Genomic DNA, 19,381 nt, shown 5'->3' on the forward strand with positions numbered 1-19,381 from the left:
GAATCTCAGAACATAAGTTACTTACTCTTGCTAGGCTGGTGCCAGATGGGACTTTGTAAGGGACATATTTCCTGTAGATGTGCCCCACTCTAGAACACGGAACATCAAACATCCCTCCTCCACACATCCAGACCTGAGAGAGGAACAACAACAACAAAAAGAGTGAATGTCTGTAAGGTGAGGATGTGAGTTAAGCACAAATTAAGTACAAGTTCAAAGAAAGAAAAGGAAACTACCAAATAACCATGATAAGCTTAATCTAGTCTTATATACCATCATTAATATAAGGATAGAAATCAAAACATTATAAAGAAAGTGTTAGAAATACTAGAAGTGTTAGAAATACAGAGAATATTAAGAATACTAAGTATATTGACAATATCAAGATTACTGTGCTTATTGCTTTTATTATGATGGTGGGGAAGGTCATTGCTTGGAGGAAAAAATGTATTTAGCATCTAAGTTGGTTGTTTTTTTTAAGAACTATAAAGTACACACTAGGTAATACAGCATAAATATGTGATCTTATGGGATTTTGAAATTGGAAAGTATCAAAGGCAACCTCCTGACTGAGCACTTGCAATTTCTGCAAATTATTGAAGCATCTTCTGAACTTCGTAAACTTCAAAAATGCTATGTGTATAGATGACTGAGGCTATGTGTGTAGATGACTGTGTGTAGATGACTGAGGCAGTGAAGCTAAAAGGCAACGTATAATTAAACCTTTCAGAAGCAAGATAATGGAAAACTGAAAAGACAGGGAACTGTGTCCAAAGGACAATATACATTACTGATTACATTAGCTTTAGGAAAGTTAGCAAAACACTCATATTAAGGTTATTTGCAATCTCATTAAGAAGTCTTGATTCACCTGGGAAAGAAAAAGTAATTACGGTTAAAAATAAACAGAAACGTTTTTGTTTAGGTGGAAATGTTATAATAAACAAGCATTGTAGATTAAGAAGATGGGTTCAATGAGCAATGCTAAACACTAACAGTTTTAATGAACAGTCTGAGCTTCAGTCAGAAGACACACAATGGCCAGCAACATCCGAAAGTGTTCCAATAAGACTTTCTCATCCATTATTTTCTCTCACCAGCTTTTACATGAATCTGAAAACAAGTGGGAACTACAGTGAAACATTGCAGCATTAAGTGCTCCTGGTTTCAGCCAGCCACACCCAATTCCACAATACTCCATTCCATTCCATTCCCCTCCCCCAGGTTTTCCATCCCTTTTCCAACAGTCAGAATTTTATGAGCATGCTAATACCTCGTTGGGCTATTTTAGGGGTTTCCCCTTTTTAGGGTTGTGCATGACTGGCACTCTTTGGGCTCCATAGGGATATTGGGAGAATGAATTTGCTATTAGTGTATAGGAATAATTAGAAGGGTCTTGGAGAGAAGGAGGTGAAAACCAAGAGGAAATAACATTTGGCACATGCAGCAGGCATCAAACAAAAAAACCAAATTGCAGCACACATCGGAGGTACATTTTATGGCGTAATTGGAATGAATCTCAGGCTGGCTTGTAGGACATTTAGCAGCTGTTTCTGTTTGTTCATCAGTTTCGGTATGATTCCAAAGGTTTATTTCTTATTTCTTCTGGAAGATCAGCACTCTTTTTTTTTTTTTGCTAATTATTTTTATGATTTCCCACAATTTTTAACAAATTGTCATTAAATTAATACAAATTCAATACAAATTTAAAAGCTGACTTCCAACCCCCAGATGTCCCCTCTATTTTCCTCCGACCATTGCTGCTCCCAATAAAATGACTTTTCCAATTATCATTTCAAAATACATTTATCCCTTCTCCCTACACATCACCTGATCAATAATCCTTAAAAATGGATTTTTAATATCATCTGGACTGTGCTAAAATAGAGCAGCAGCCTGAATTTACACACACACAAACACCCCACTAAATGTAACAGACCCAAAGGGGACTTCTGCTAATGCCTGAAAATTTTGATGGTGTTTAATGAGCAAGCTGTAAAACTGAAACACTTGTCTTTTATAGCAAGGAGCCAGCAGCCAATATAAACAAGAATGGGAAGTATTTTCCTGAAACCCAACTTAGAATAAAAACATTCTCCTGTGTAGACCGCAGAACTATGCCACAGGTTATTTCCCTTTTCTTCACAGGCACAGCAATCCGAACCTGCTGCAGCAACTATGGATGGAGCTACCACCCTCATGGCAGAAGCAGTGGAAGGTTAAGGGGACCAGACAGATTAGTTCTGGATCCTGTGTTGGCCAGTGCTGGATGTGAAAGCAGTTGAGAATCCACCAGGCTCTGTTGTCAGGAATACTGCTGGTGGGCTTAATAGTTGTCTGCATGTTTGATGGACATCAGGAGGGGAAGTCCATGCTGACAGTGTGACATCAGGCTACTTAGCCAGCAGAAGTGGGAGGAGAGATGTCTCTGCTCGGTCCAACCCCCCTCCCCTCAACAGCCCCACATAAGTTTTTTTTTGGGGGGGGGGATTGCTGCCTAAAACAAAACAAATACTGCAAAGGAGCCAGGGAAACAAAAGGAGGCTTTCAAGAAAGGAACTGGATCCAAATTCAGGTTCTGTGTTCTAGATCTGTCATAAACAGAGTCCCTTTTCAAATGTTGGGGATGGAGGGCTGAGGCATAGTGGCAGAACCACTTTTTCTGACCTATGTGTGCTCTCTAAGCCACACGTAGGAAGCTCCTGCACGTAGGGTGAGGACAGGGGACAGGCCAACATGAATAAAATATTGGTGGTGGTGGGCAGATAATCCCCACCCACCCCCAATTTTAACAACGGAGGTACCTAGTGTTGGTGAAGGTTTATTCCCCCGCCTCACCCCACTTCTTGATCCCAGCTCTCTTGCCATCCAGCAACCCTTTTACAAGTTCGCTTACATGGGTTGTTGGGAAACCCAAGTCCAAACGTGGAAAAGAAAGGAAGGAAGCATTGCCCATCAACTTTGTGGGGGTGGTGGTGCCCCCCCTTAAATGTAATAGGGGGAAAAGGGACCTGGGCCCTTAGGAGTTGGCACCTATGGGTGGGGAAGGAACCAGCTACTGCCCACCCCACCTGCCAATGCTACCACCTTGAACCCTGTATTTTGAACCAATTGAGGTTCTAAGTGCCTTCTGAAGGCAGCTCCACGCATAATAATGCAACCTGGATGTTGCAGATTCACAAACAATTCTGGCAAGCTCTTCCCTTTTCCAAGAGTGAGCAAAGCTAAAACCCTGACTGCCAGGTGGGGATCCCATACAGAGGGATAAATCCATAAGCTCTCCAAAGAAAACCACCACTCTTTCTTCTTAGCATAGTCTGCATACACACTGTACATAAAAGAACACAATTGGAGTTAAGTGGTGCTGTCAGAGCAAGGCTTTGGTTCCCCACTCAGAAGAACGACAAGAGGGTCCCCCAAAGCAACAGGGGTCACTTATCCCACTTCAAAGGAATACATACACCCATGAGACCATTAAAGTCGAGAATCCAATATTACCAAAGTGCACCACTGAGGATGTCTGCAGGAAGAAAAAGACATTGCTCACTTTCGACGCAGGAGCCTTCACCCAAAACTCTGACTGGGCTCTCTGCCCTCAGCTGACCTGCATGCACCAACCTGCTCCTTGTGATTAATGGGTGCTGCCTTCATTGGTTTTCCACCAACAAAAGCAGTATTTCACTGCAAGTGTACACCTTGCAGCAATAATAATGATATATCCCTTCTGAGTTAGCTGCTCGTACTGTACGTTCTTGGCAAGGGGGGCGGGGGGAACCTAACACACCCCTCTTAATAATTATTTGCATAGCAATTTCCTAAAGTCTTAAACTGTTGGGATGCAGAATTAGCATTTTTATGCTGTTTGCTGTATTATGCTAATGAAAATATATGCCGACATTTCACTGCCTTTATAATTGGCTTCTACTAAATGGCAGTGCTGAGGTAGGACTGATAAGGGGAGAGAGGGAGGGTGGGCACTTTGGCACACAACACGAGAAAAGTTGTTGCAGCCTTGTGCAAGCTGATCTTCTACAGGAGACACCATTCCCTGCAAATGATATGCTGAGCTCTCGCCTGCCTGTGATATAAGTAGAATTGGAGCCCAAGCATGGGGGAGAGAAACAGGAGTGGGGGAAAGTCATGTATATCACCTTGACCTCCTTGGAGGAAAGGTGGGATATAAATGTAACTAACAGGTATACTTTACTGAGGACCTGCAATCCAGGATGTCTCAGTATGGGCCATAAGCCCAGTTCCAAGAGAGAAAAAATCATGTTGACAACATTGGTGCAAACATCCTGTGGCTGTTAAGGGGAAGGGGTTGTTGTTGTTGTTGTTGTTGTTGTTGTTGTTGTTGTTGTTGTTGTGTTAATGAACTGCAGGGTGGAATCTATACACATAAAACCGGTCTGAAAATGCTTTTTTTTTGAAAAAAAAGTGTTTTAAAAAATACATTGAATTTTCAACAAGGCTCACCATCCCAATCTACTGTCACATTGTAAGGTAGAGGTAAAGGGACCCCTGACCATTAGGTCCAGTCGTGACTGACTCTGGGGTTGTGGCCGAGGGAGCCGGCGTACAGCTTCCGGGTCATGTGGCCAGCCTATTGCACTTAAAACTCACTTAAAATGTTTTATTTGCAGCTGTGTAGCTGAGTCCCAGGTGTTTTGTATGAATTCCGTTAATTGAACAATGCATTTGTGTTTATGTTTTTCAGTGTGTTGTGAGATGCTCAGAGACCTTTGAGTAGCAAGCATCCTAACACATGTAATAAATAACCACAATCAAACAACAGAAATTTTTGGTAAGATTTGCTGAATATTGCTTGTTCAGAAGTAGGGGTGGAGGAGGAAACTGTTTTTTAAAAGGTTTATATATGAAATATGGTGGGTCTGACCAGATTTAGCTTTCCCTTCATATCACCTCTTTGAGTGCCCACTTATATATGAGTGGCTCATTTTTTAAAAAATAAAAAGCCTCTCTAATTATATCCAAAAATGTATGACAACAATACATATTTTATACAGACAATATGCAAAAATATTTCTACAGCGTAACTTTGTAAGCATTGATATGTAAGTATTTTTATACATTTATACGCATTGCTGTCTGCATCTCTATGTGCTGGTCACTTTAGGAAAGCTTTACCATGTATGTGTATAATATCCATCTAATATACGTATAATAAAGCATATATGATGTGAGAATTGTTCGTATTTTTAGCAAAACTCTAAAAAACAACATCATCTTGCCTCTTGGCAAGATCAAGAATCAATATGGGAACAGGAAAAAACCTCTGTAGGTAAGCTCAACATTGATATTTTCCATTCCTATTCTGAACAGTGAGTTGCTGGCACAGCCTCTTTCTGCCCTTCCCTACTGCAGGCCTTCCTGCCTTCTGCCCTTCCAATCCCAATGGGCACCAGCCACCACTGTCAGAGCTCCTTATTTCCTACCGGCTTTTCCTGTGAAGAGGATGAAAGAGATGACAAGGGGTGATGCAGAAAGCAAGTGAAAGAACCATAAAAATAAGGGATGTTGAGATCCCAGGGGCGGCAGGAGCCATTGCTGCTGCTTGGATTGGCAGGCTTTGGGTCACATACGGGTGTACAAGCAGGGCCTCTGCTCTCCAGAGTGCACTGGTGAACTGACGCTAGATCTCAAGCACAGGGAACAGTGTCTAAAAAGGCATTTGTCACTCATGCATAATTAAGACACATACTGCCATGTCTGGTTATAATTACAGATCAGGCAGCTGTAAATGTGAGGAGCTTAAACAAAGGGAACCCAAAAAAACTAAACTGCACTAATAAATCCGATTGTAAAAAAAAAAGACAAGGGACAGAAGAGATGGCGATGGGTTGCCTATATAATGTACAGTGGTAACTCGGGTTACATACACTTCAGGTTACAGACTCCGCTAACCCAGAAATAGTGCTTCAGGTTAAGAACTTTGCTTCAGGATGAGAACAGAAAACTTGCTCCAGTGGCGTGGCAGCAGCAGGAGGCCCCATTAGCTAAAGTGGTGTTTCAGGTTAAGAACAGTTTCAGGTTAAGTACAGACTTCCGGAACGAATTAAGTACTTAACCTGAGGTACCACTGTATCCTGAGAAATGGTGCTTGTGCACTGAAAGGACCATAAGCTGAGCCAGCATGGACCCTGCCATTCCGTCCACACAACAAAATGCACAATAGTGACAGGAGGCTCTGTTTTTCCTGGTAACCTGATCTGAATTCTTAGTTGAGCTTTACAGGGCAGAAGAGAGAAGGCAAAAAGGAGAAGAAGTCAGGGAGAATTTCCAGCCAAGAACTGCCTTCCCACCAATGGTGGAAGGTGTCAGCATGGCTACAGCTCAGTTGTACGGTTTGAGACTCTTTCCCATATGTTCACATACACACCATTTTATTTCTCGCCACCATTTCATCATAACTTGAGGGCTCACAGATGGCGGCATGAACTGTGTTTGGGACGACGCCAGAAGATATGGAAAAAAAAATGCCTATGGTATCAGTGCTGCCGCCCTCAGCAAAAACTGGTTTTTCAATTTGTGAATACCTGTAAGCCTGTCAGTATCACAAAAGAGCACGGGTGTATTTTGCTCCACCAACATTTATGCTGAATGATCCGCCCATGTGCTATATTTGATTTGAACTTCATAAACCAGCAGTTACCTATGCTGTGAATTACAATACAGTACACACGTCCATTTGACGTAGTTTCAAAATATATATGGTTGCTTTCTTTGATGGTGCTCACCTAAGCAGTGCACAAGTGACAATGAAGTGACATCTGATAAGAATATTACACACATAGACTGCCTGAAGGAGATAATTAGATCTCTAAAGCACCGCCTTTGTTGCTGTTCTGGGCTCTCAAACGGCAAGGGAACAGGGAGTTCAGCAGAAGATTATCTGTCTTGCAGTGTCCAATCAAAGCTTCATATATTTCAGGGCACAGTGGATAATAACAACACCAGTCAAATGTAACAGATAAAACCAAGAGACATGCCTACAGTGGTAGCACAAAATTAAGGCCGACTTACAGCTAAAATGGTTGACTGCAGACAAATGGTAAATTATAATGTTTAGGTTTCTTCTCAAAGTTTCAGACTGGCTAAATTCTGGGACTGAATCCAAGCTTTATCCATCTATTCAAATATGCATCTTTATTAGTATTGTTTGAAGTAAGGGAAGGCCATTCCTACAACACGCTTTAACATACAGTGAGCCTGCAACCTGTGCACATTTAACTTGTGTACATTCAGATTTATGCGCTTAGCAAAATAATATATATATATTTTAAGTGGCAGAAAGAGGGAGGGGTTCCAGGGAAAAAGACTTCGGCAATCTTGCCTGTCATTGAACCCAATGTGTTTTGACTATACACGATTTTGGCTTTAGGCTCTATCCCTGGAACGTAACCCCCAAATAAGTTGCAGGCTGACTGTATCTCATTTCATTTAACTTTTTTAGTATTTCATTGTCCTTTAAATCTTCATGCATTAGCTGAATGCCAAATTAGGTGAGACCATGGAGATCTATAAGACAGGCTGTTCCATATGAAGGACCAACGGAGGGGGGGACAGTTGGTTGTCCATTTTGAAAAACAGAAAATGGGGGACAGGGTTAAGCACTCACTGAACCTTCTCTTCCCGTCTGCTTCGAGACACAGCATCTCAGCATCCTGAGTCCTTAGGCTTCTTCATAAACATTGTCACTACCTTGTTACATGCATCTGTGTCTAATATAGCTCCTCCAACACCCCACCCAAGGCTCCCATTAATAAATCCTCTTAGGCCAGCCACAGAATTGTTGTTTACTTAATTGCAAATCTTCGCCCTCTCCATCCCTTTTCAAAAGTGTGTTCTGAGCTTTTCTCCAAACAAAAATAGAGAAGTTTGCTTAAAAAAATCTTATTTGGTATGGTTAGCATGCATATTAATAGCTCAAGGAGTCTTTTAGTACTTCTGCCTTATCTTTGCACACTGTGGAATTAGCATATCAAACCTCTGCTTCTCTTACATATGTAAAAAAGTTGGTCTTCAGCAGCAGCTTCCTGCTGTTGTTACTTTAAAGCTGTACCGCAAACATATTTAGCCTGGATGTTTCAATCAGCCTTTAAGCAAGATTATTTCAGGAAGAGTCTTTTAGGAAGATTTTACTTAGCTGAAAAAGATGCATTTGGCCATTGCTAAAAGTAGAGTGTAGTTTGTAATCTTGCAATTAGTCACTGCAAAATGCACCCCAAGTGGATGCAGTGTTGGACTGGAATCAGGTCCACTCTCCACAGGCCACCGAAGTCATGTACTTTTTTTGTTTTTGTTAATCTACTCCGCAAACACTTTTCCATCCCCAAATGGGAAAGTTGTAATTCCTTTTCAGTTTGTGTTCTTCAAAGCCAGTGCTATTTTTTCTAGAAAAAGAGGTATCAGAACTCACCATGAACACCTCCCTCATTCTCTTAGAATGGCAATGGCACCCATTTGAGAGGTGCCAGAACTGAGTTCCAGCTGAAAAAAAGCCCTGTTCAAATCATGTTTTTGTCCATAGCTCAACACAGTCCAAACTTTCTAAGTTTGATGGCCTTATTATGTGCAGGTAATGAACATGTATGAAGTCTGATCTGACCCGAAACTGTAAGGATGTGAGCAATGAGCCAGAAAGTCCCCAACTGAAATTGCATGTGCAATACCCTAAAAACAAGTAATTGTCCTTCAATCTCTAATTTACAATATGGAAATTATGCTGGCCGACCTTGCAAGGCTGTTGTTAGGATAGAGACTTGGAAGATTCAATGTTTGAAGGGGCAGTGGGCAACGTGCCCTCTGGTGAGCTATAGCGACAGCAGCACTCCCAAAGCATCTGTGAGCTGCCATTTTAAATCCCCATAATGCCCCAAAGTGCCTGACCTTGTGTCAATCCAAGGCGCTGGGGAAATCAGAATGGTGACTGTCAGAACCACCCACCTGATATGAGGGGCCTGGAGCAGATGCCAGTGTTGAAGGGCGCTGCCAGGATCCCAAAGGCTCAGTAGCTGGTTCAATAAGTGCAATATAAATGCTAAACATTACTATCCCTTTTTACCTATACAGAAGGCTCTGGTCACTAGACTCTGTTTTCTTCTACTCCACCCCTGAGCAGTCTACAGAAAGAGATGGTTTGCACACAACACTAAACCAAACTATGACTTAGCACAGATGCACGAGGCTTCCCACAGAAGTGATCACAGCTGCTTTCCTCCTGCTCTGCTCCTGCTCTACTGCTGTGAGCAGCTAAGCCCTGGTTTGGCTTAGCATGATGGACCAGGCTTGTGGTTTGTTTCACTCCAGACAAACCTCATGCTGTACCCAAGGGTTGTTCCTGGATTTACAGCTTGTGGTTTGTCTGGAGTAGACAAACCATGAGCTCAGGTTGGACAGCACACTTAAGACAAACCTTCTTCTTCTTTGGAGATCACTCGTAACCAAGTAAGATTGTCTTCCATAAACACAGTTTTAACAGTGAGTCCGTAAGTGACTGTGGAGGTCAATTCTGGATCCACATGTCCTTCCATGGTGGGAACATAGGTTTCCGGGCGGGAGTTGATCACAGTGAGGGATTGCCAAGTGGGCCTTCCTCTTATCATGTTTCTCCATTTCGTCCCGAGTTCAAGAGTCTTCAAAGCCCATGACACCTTTGGTAAAGGCTGTTCTCCAATTGGAGCGCTTGCAGGCCAGTGTTTTCCAGTTGTCAGTGTTTATACTACATTTTTAAAGATTTGCCTTGAGAGAGTCTTTCAACCTCTTTTGTTGACCACCAGCATTACACTTTCCATTTTTAAGTCAGGATATAGTTGCTTTGCAAGACGATAATCAGGCACCTACACAACATGACCAGTCCAACAAAGTTGATGTTGAAGAATAATTGCTTTGACACTGGTGATATTTGCTTCTTCCAGTACACTGGCATTAGTTCACCTGTGTTTAGTTCCCAAGTGATGTGTAAATTTTTTCAGAGACATGGTTGATGGAATCTTTTGAGGAGTTGGAGATGGCATTTATAAGTGGTCCATGTTTTTCAGGCATACAGTAAGATTGGTAATACAATAGCTTTGTAAACAAGCATTTGGGTTTCCCTGTGAATGTCCCAGTCCTCAAACACTCTGCACTTCAATCGGGAGAAAGCCGCACTTGCAGAGCTCAAGTGAAGCTGGATTTCGGCATCAATGTCAGCCTTTGTGGAAAGATAACTGCTCAGGTAGGAGAAGTGATTGACATTTCCCAACGTTACACCATTGAGTTGGATTTGGGGTGCTGCAGAGGAGTTGTTTTGTGCTTGTTGGTGCAGCACTTTGGTTTTTTGGATGTTGAGCGATAGGCCAAGCTTTTCATAGGCTTCTGCGAAGATATTTAGGATGGTTTGGAGGTCATCCTCTGAGTGTGCACACACTACGTTGTCTTGGCTTAGCTCTCAGTGGTGGTGCAGCAGCAGGACCACAGGTGCAGCACTGTAGCTGCCATCTCTGGGAACTCTCACGAGATGATGCTAAGCCATGGCTCCATTTTATTTCACTTCCACACCCTATTATTTTGCCCCATCAATAGCATTCCCACCCCAAATGCTTTTTTCCGCATGCACTTTCTTCTGAGCTCCCTACATTCACACACCTACCTCAGAGTGAGTTCTTATTTCTTCAAGGCAAATGCTAGAAAAGGCTGTTGACATCTTGTTCAAAATATATTCATGCAGAAGGACGTGGACCCTTAGGTCAACTCATGGTAATGAGATGAATGAAGAGATATGGCTGAAATGAGGGCCCAGCATAACACAGCCCTCTCCAAAGAATCTGTCACTTGAACAAAATAGGTTGGGACTATTTAGTATCTGAGCTTCCAGTATGGTTGCCATGGTTTCTGCACAGAGAGCAATGGACTGCCTTGCAATTATATTCCTTCCAATGACAAATAACAGGGGAATAGGAAATGGAATAATACAATCTTTAGGCCTCCTGTCAGAACTGTGAGATGCAAGAGGCAGCATTCATTTATCTCTGAAACACCCTAACAACAGAGAGTGCAAACTGATGTACTCTAAACAAAATGTCCATTGGTTTAGCTTGTAGGCACCTCTTGTCTTTCAGCTTTTGTTTTCTCTAAGTATGGAATTGATTCGAAATTACGTGACACCAGTTCAGTTCATGTGGGTCACTTTTATTCTGCTGAAAACACCCTCAAATCCACTTGGGCAATCTAGAGGAGAGGCATCCCCAACAGCTTCTGTGCAATTCATTCAGTGCACATGTTTGAATTGTGTGTGCACGCAACGTGTTTGTAAAGGATAGGCTTCTTTTAGGCCCCTTTGATGCTTGAAGAGAATAAGGAGGTTTGCAACAAAGCCAGTCAATGACTGACACATTAAATTTATTCAGTGGTAAACACAGAGCAGGCATCATGGAGGATTAAATCAGACTAGGCAATGACTTGGAGCTAAATGCAAGTGCTACTTTCAGAAAAAAGTTGTAGTAACAACATCTTACAGTGCAAGAAGGCCAGGTGTGAGCATCATCAAGACCTGAACTTTTCGAGGGGTGCAGGAAGACGGTAACAACATCAAGCACAATGCCTACTACATAATAAACAAAGCACAGTGGAACCTTGGTTGTCGAACGCTTCGGAACCCGAACAATTCGGAATCCAAATGCTGACAACCCGGAAGTGAATGCTTCTGTTTTCGAACGCGCCTCAGAAGTCAAATGAAAAGCAATTTGCCAGCCGGCAATTGCGCCTCGGTTGTCGAACGTTTTGGAAGTCGAACGGTCTTCTGGAACAGATTATGTTTGACAACCGAGGTTCCGCTGTAATTCTATATGACACTTTCAAATGTGAAACAACTGAACTGACCTTGTACACTTTCCAAATGCATCTAGCTTTCTTAATAGAAGAGTCACATTCTTTTGCCCTGGCAACCTTCTGTCTTACGAGAGACTCAAAGGATGCTTAAGTGTAGATGCTTAAGTGTAAATCAGCATGCACAAGTCAAGGGCTATAGCTAAGAAGAAAGGTCCATCTTGCTCAGTATTGTTGACCCCGATTGGCAGTGGGTCTCTGGGAATCTTTCCCAGCCCTGTCTTGAGATGTCAGAGATTGAACCTGGGACCTAACTATAATTCTCAAATATATTTTATTGTTTGGTTGTGTCTGTGGTGTTTTAGTTGCCTTATGAGCTGTCTTGGATGCACTGGTTTTCCTTATGTAATTCCAGCTGCAGGGGAGCCAAATAATTATGGTATAGGCAGCTGGAAGGGTTTCTTACTGCCCTGCTGAGATCAGAATGGAGATCTCCCCTCCAGGCTAGGTTTTCCTTTAGAAGCTTTGGCAATTCTGCAACTCTACCTTGGGTCCAGCCATTTCTAGCTATGACTGCACATAGATAAGTTGCCCATATTGCCTACATGCACAACGTATCTGGGCAATGGAAATTATATGGAGGCAATTGTGTAATTTTTCAAAATGTTGTCCTTTTGGTTTTTGGTGTGCTCAAAATGGAGTTTATGTTATAGGGCAATACTTACAAGAAGTAATATCCCAGGGGCCAAAAGGCTAATCACACACCCAAAACTAGATGTGGCCCAACTTAAAAACAAAACAATAAACAACCACCCCAAAAGCCTTGAGAGGTTGTTAGTTTGAGCAAAGCAACAGAGGCGGATGGGGTGGATAGCTATTAACAGCTGCTGCTACTACAACTACTCCAAAGTTATTACCCAATGTTTCTTCCAAGTAACTTAAGGCAATTACTTCCAAGAAGCTCAAGGTCAGTCTGCCCCAGCCTTCCCCAGGTTATACTCACAGCAATCCTGTTATGCTAAAAGATAGGCAATGCTCAAGGTCATTCTAACAGTTCATGGCTGAGTGGGACTTTGAACCTGAGCCACTCCAGGCCCGCTCTGACATGCTAACCCTGGGGCAGCCAACACGGCGTCCTCAAGGACTACAACTCCCATCAGTCCCTGCCAAGATGGCTAATGATCAGGGATGGTGGGAGCTGTAGTCCAACAACATCCGGAAGGTACTACTATATATGTGTCTTCTTATATGGGAAAGCAGCTTGGAAAGGATCAGTGTGAACAGAAAAACTCCTGGAGGGTAAAGGGCTAAGCAGCACTCTGCTCCTCTACTCTTCCGCTAAAACTTCCAGCCTCCTGTGGCTACTTTTGGTTGAAGGAGGGGGGGAAGTCAGTAGACAAATACACTTGACTACATCTCATTTCATTTGAGTTTTAGAGATATAGTGCATGCCTCGTGCCATACAAAAGCAGCGTGTACCATGAAGAAACATTTTGACTGCTTACCTTGAAGGAAATTTCATACTGCTCCCCTCCCCAGATTTCTAAACCTGGATCGTAGCCACCGAGATCCCAAAACCACTTTCTGTTAACAGCGAATAGACCTCCAGCCATAACAGGGGATCTGACGAAGGAATATAACAAACTGTCAATGGCAGGCATCATCATGGCATGCTTGAAAAGCTGAAATGACTGGCAAAATGGGCTTGATGGAGACAGATACTGTGGGAGTTATCAGCATGTTATGTCACAAGGGTGCCCTTCAGATGCTGCTGGACCCCAGTTTCCACCATCCTTGACCACTCTAGCTGGGGCTGATGGGAGCTGGAGTCCAAAAGGATTTGGAGGGCACCACACTGGCTGTTCTTGGTACATGGTGTGGTTCTCATGAGCATAAAACGGGGGAATGGGAATCTCAACCATGAAAGAGAATGAAGGAATGGGTTTATAAAGTCTAATAAGGCTACAAGAACACAATGTTTCTCCAAGCAAAAACACATGGAGTGACAATGTTAGTTGTACGCAGAGTAAACCCACTGAAATAAACGCACAAGTATGTGCGTATGGGTATGATTTAGCTGCCTATTACCCATAGTATGCAAAGCCCATTCAGACAAAGCTTTTGCAGCAAAACATAGATAGAGTGTTTAATGGTCTCACGTCATATTGTCCATGGAATATGAATGGGGTTTCACCTTTACAGTATTGATGTTTCCAAATATATGAACACATTGAGTGGCATTTTAGTGAATGGTTTTACCAAGAGATTTTGATTTTGACCTTGCATTTCCAACTCTAGCTAAAGTAAGCAAGTTGTATTTTTTTTGTTAAAATAATGCCCTTGAGCCGCAACATAATAAACACAATTATTGTGCCTGTTTTGTACGCAGATGAGCTTGTAGCCTTCAGCACAACCCCTAGTTCTAATGCTCGATGGAAACTCAGCCTGTAGCTAACCCAAAGTATGTGCGACTGAAACAATCACATATTCCTTCCCAGTTTACAACTGATTGCTAATAATGCCCTCAATCCAGCTAAGGTTCTCACTTGAAACCAAGGGGGAAAGTGGCTTGCCAGCAATTCAAGGCTCATTGCTTCCAGTGGCATTTAGTTATACGGAACTTTAGCTGGATTGGGGTCAGTGTGTTGGTTACCCTTTTTCAGTGGTGTCATTCATTGCTTTCCATCTACTTTTCACAATGGCTATGAAGCACAATAAATAATGGAATCCCTGGCAAAAATGGAATCCCGAATTGATTACTCACTTCAATTAGTTTCAACTCAAGACATGCCTATGTTCAGAACACTATTTATTTTACTTTATTTGTTTTACAGATTTATAAACTGCTTCATAGTCAGAGGTCGTTGAAGTGGTATACAACATGATAAAATGAGATGAAGTATAAGAATTATTCTAAAAACAATAAAAACTATTTCTACAAGATCTAAAACAATAAAAACCATTCCTATGAAGTCCACAACAAACGTAGGGTGGAATTCAGAGTAGATTTTTCTTTCATTGAAAACATTTCTGCTTGCTTGGCAGAACAATCTCCCCTGTTCTCCCCTGCATGCTGTTCTGAGTGCTTTCTTGATCTTTCAGAAGGGATTTTGAGGAGTCATGGAGGGCACACAGTGGGAGGAGAGGGCAGCCCTGTTGCATTAGAGTCCTAGCTCTGATTTCCAATAGTGGATTGGATGAGTTGGATCCATCCCAATAAATGCATTTCTATAAATGTATAACATGTGTTTCATAAATGGCTGGGCCACAGCTTTTTAAATAAACAGTAGGTGCCTAAACATCAATATGTCAATTTTGACTGGTACTTGATTTCAGAGGGCTGGAGCTGCAACGCTAAAAGCCCCATTGTAATAAAAAGTAAGCTCATCTCTGGGGCATGCGGTACTCTCAGCAGTGTCCCACCTGAGGAACACAGTTGCTTTATGGGGCAAGGGGCTCTTTTAGGTAACCTGGTTCCCTGTTTATTGCTTTAAATGCTAACAGCAAACCAAACCAAACAAACAACAAAAAACTGCATCCAGGAACCCTATTGGCAGTCACTACAGTTCCTTCGGCAAAAATATTATATGGTGTGCATGGTATACCACCCCCCTGGTAAACAACTTAGCTATTGCATCCTACACTAGCTGCAGCTTTTGGGTTAAGCCCTAAAGAAACCCTACACAGAGCATGTTTCAGTAATGTAGTATTGACATCACCAAAACCACAGTGGCCAGGCTATCTCAGTGGAAGCACGGCGGAAGCTGCCTTACTAATTGAAGCTAGAAAAATTCACTCAAATAGCAAAGATGGATCAAGCAGCATTCCTAGGCTACATACCTGTTCTTTCAAAGGGCCTCTGTCTTGGCTGAAGTTTAAACTCTGCCTACTGGTCCTCATCCAGCCAACCACTGCCCCCAGACACTAGTCCAAAGCCTGCACGGTCACACGGTCACTTCTGTTTCAGATCTTATGGAGCTGTGTGTCATCATAATACTAATGACACTTTGTTCAAAATAAGGCCACTCTACATGGTTTCATAGGTTAAAAAGCATTGTGGGCAAAATACTGCCCTGTGGCAAGTCATAACTCAAATGCCAGGTGGCCACAGGGCATCCCCTCAGTGCTACTCTCTGGAACTGCCTAGTATTTATCTGGAACATGTCATAAACCACAGAAAACTGAGCCTTACATAAAGTGTGTGCATGTACACATTTGTAGGTGTGACACATGATGCAGTGGACAGAGCTATGAGTGGGGAGACTCGGGGTCAAATCCTCATTCAGTCATGAAACTCCCTGAGTGATCCTAGCCCAAGCTCCAGCTCTGGTCTGACCTATGTTGCAGGGAGGTCATGGAGATAGAAAGGAAGAATGCCTGTGCCACACTGAGCACCTTGAAGAAAAGGTTGAATAAAAAGCAAAACAAACAAATAGCGCACACACATATACTGTGTGGCCATCAAATTTCACAGGTATGTGGAAATAGCTGCCTCTGGTTCTGTAGGGAAATTCCAATTAGTTAAGATTATGGGAAAGGCTTCCATAGTTCAGGTGGACTAGAAACGAGCCAAATGAACGTTTTGCCTCTGGAAGTGTACAGGAATTTGCGGCAGGAGGACGTTGCCCTTGGGTGTCATGAAAGATCAGGCTGGAATGATAATACAATGCCGAAGTACAACAGTCAGTTACATTTAATGTTTGAAAAGGAACAAACATAAAAGCTACTAGTTAACGAGAGAGCCTGGGAGTGATTTTTCATCATCCCAACATCCCCTTAAGATTAAAGTTCCACTGCCAAATACAAGCAAGGCCAGCAATATTCTGGCCAGGCGATCAATCTTTAGTTGCAGGATGCCACCCCCGCTCCCTTACTGCATTACAGGCCTTTAAAAAAAGAAAGAAAGATGATCATAACTAAGTAAATCCTACCAATATTTTAAAGAAAATTAACTCAGAAGACAGGTAGAGGGGGATTAATACCCAATTATAACAATCCCTACCCCTCACTCCATAGGACAAGCAACTCTTTCAAAGGACTATCTGCCCTGCCCAGGGGTTTTCTTTTGCTTTGTTTAGGATTATAGATGGCTCATTACAATTTCATGAGCAATCTTAAAGATGCAGAAAGTCTTTGATAGCCTTTGCTGAAAATGGATCCCTGCAGGTAGATCAATACCCAGATATCTTATCCTCCTTCTCCCATAAGAACACTCTTTGAAAGTAATTCAAGCACAGATAAAGTAAACACACATACACACACCTGTTAAATTTCTATAATTTCCACATTGGATCCATGTGTGCTTTACCTTCTGCCTCTGAAAATGTTCAAGTTTCTGATATGCATCTAATCAACACAAGCAAGAAGTTCCGAATCATGAGTCAAACACAAAGTGAGAAAGGCGTGATACCTGATGAAACCTCTTACAATTTATATTTATATACAGTTTATATGTGAATGTTGTAAGGGCAACTCACGTCCAGATTTCAAAGGAACACCGTGGAGATGTGGTACAATACCTTACACAGGAGGTTTCTTGTTCTAAGGAGTAGCGTTATTCTAAAACAAGTCATTTACAAGTCCCCATAGTGTTCTAAAAGCAAAAGAAGATCTGATGATCCAGATCAAACCTCATATCTAAGCAGTCAGGATTGAAGGGTGCTTGAGAGAATCACCTACCAAACTGACCTGTGCTCTTAGGAATTTGACAATGGCTGTCCAAGGAACCTACATTTCTTTATTGACAGTGATGGTTGGGGAGGGGTTCCCTAGGCCAGTGGTGGGGAATCCTTTTCAGTCCAAGATCCACATTCAGTCATGGACAACATGGGCACATGCCAATCGTGGGTGGGATTCGGTGCAAAAGTGGGTGGAGCAGGAGAAGGGAGTCTTACTGTTGCACAGCATTTTTAATTTTAAAAAATCAGACTCTAGTCAGGCATTTCTGACACCCACCCACATTTCTCAATCCATGCAACCAACAGACATGATGACAGTTTAAGAGCATATTTCAGGAAGGCATGGAGCGGGGCCATGGAGAGGCGTGACCTGGTGAGGGGTGTGGTCTGGGGCCAGACAGAGAAGCCTAGAGGGCAGTATTTGGTCTTTGAGTTTGAAGCGTCCCACCCCTGCCAGCGGCAAAACTGCCAGTGACAGAGCAAGGCTGTGGGGAGGAGCCCCTCTTCCCTGACTTTTCATCACCAGGAGCTTCCCTGTAACTGGCAGTCAGAGGAATGACAGCCTTCTCTTCCAGTTATTTGTCTAATCCTCTTTTGAAGCTATCTACTTTGGTGGATGTCTGGCTCCTGTGGGAGCGAGTTCCATAGTTTAACTATGTGCAGTGTTAGGAACTACTTTCTTTTATCTGTCCTGCATCTGGTGTTATGAGAGATGAAGAAAGGAAGGAAACATTTTCTCCATGCCGTGGCAGACCCTATTTTCCAGGGACGTCCCTGATTTAGAGAAGCTGTCCTGGTTTCTGATTTGATCCCAGAGTGTCCCACTTTTCCTTAGGAGGTCCTTATTTTCATTGGACAAATGTTGAAGAGTATGGAGTTACCTGACCCCCAAGCTGTTCAAAGGCAATCCTGTATAGCGACGGGTTTTTAAAAAAATGTTTTAATGTTTTGTTATGTTTTCATATATGTTGGAAGCTGCCCAGAGTGGCTGGGGCAACCCAGTAAGATTTATATTTATAAATAGTAAAATTATCATTATAGAATGGGACGTCCCTATTTTCATCAGAGAAATGTTGGAGGGTATGCTGTGCATGCTTTTCTAAACTATTAAGCCACCTCTTACTCACCTTTTCTTGAAACTAAAAAGTCCCATATGCTGCAAACTTTCTTCATAGTCTTTGATAATTTTTGGTTGCCCTTTTCTGAATATCAGCTGCAGCGCTCAAGTTACCTGGCACTGCACATATTAGCAGCTTTCCTGCTTTGATCTTGTAACAAAGTTAACTGCAACTAGAAGGATGCCAAAGAGTTAATCCCAATCCCAAAGACTACTTCTCACTCAAATAAAGTAAAGCTTGATCAACCCACTCTTTTTTATCAGAGGAATTCCGCAGTACAGCACGCACTCTCACACAGAGCCGGCCTGCCTTTTCTCCAGACACTCTCGAACCTGCACACGGTGACACTGATTCAAGCCGACAAGGGCCTCACACTCTGCTAAGTGGATGAGACACACAGTTAATGATCTGGCCTGTGATCTGCCACGGAGCAGAGAAACTGGGTGAATATTGTCCCTTTGATCAGTAATACAGTCAGGGACTGCAAAGGCACTCCTTTCCCACTTATTTGCCCCAGTCCACGCCGGTGGCACATGGGAATAAAAGATAAATGTTCATATTTCATTTACTCCGAAGTCTCTGGAGATTAATACGGCCGTCAGAAGCAATTATTTGGTGGCAAGGATGAAGACCAAAGCTCACGCTGCGCCATGTCTCAGCTACACAAAAGCATTGCCAGCCGGTTATCGCTGGGTAGCAAAGTCCCAGAAAATGCTGTAATTAGGTTGTGGGAAAGGCAGCCGCCCGGGTGAAATGAGA

General features: G+C 42.6%; 1 protein-coding gene and 1 long non-coding RNA gene across 5 annotated transcripts in view; one reads left to right on the forward strand and one right to left on the reverse strand.

The window, feature by feature from the left end:
- Nucleotides 1–5,204, forward strand: part of LOC310852536 — an 84,198-nt gene extending 78,994 nt beyond the window's left edge. The window contains exon 4 of the long non-coding RNA XR_014568228.1: nt 4,718–5,204. This is a non-coding gene — a long non-coding RNA (uncharacterized lncRNA). The remainder of the gene's footprint in view (nt 1–4,717) is intronic.
- The window catches only part of GALNTL6 (polypeptide N-acetylgalactosaminyltransferase like 6), a 456,612-nt gene that overhangs the window by 35,258 nt on the left and 401,973 nt on the right, over nt 1–19,381 (reverse strand). For all 4 annotated transcript variants that reach the window (XM_083755724.1, XM_083755726.1, XM_083755727.1 and 1 more), the window contains exons 8-9: nt 13,332–13,449; nt 26–133 (exon numbers count right to left, since the gene is read on the reverse strand). In XM_083755724.1, the coding sequence (XP_083611850.1) occupies nt 26–133; nt 13,332–13,449 (226 nt within the window). The remainder of the gene's footprint in view (nt 1–25; nt 134–13,331; nt 13,450–19,381) is intronic.

The sequence above is a fragment of the Podarcis gaigeae genome (assembly GCF_964106915.1).
Source record: "Podarcis gaigeae genome assembly, chromosome: 9".
NCBI classification, from domain to species: Eukaryota; Metazoa; Chordata; class Lepidosauria; order Squamata; family Lacertidae; genus Podarcis; species Podarcis gaigeae.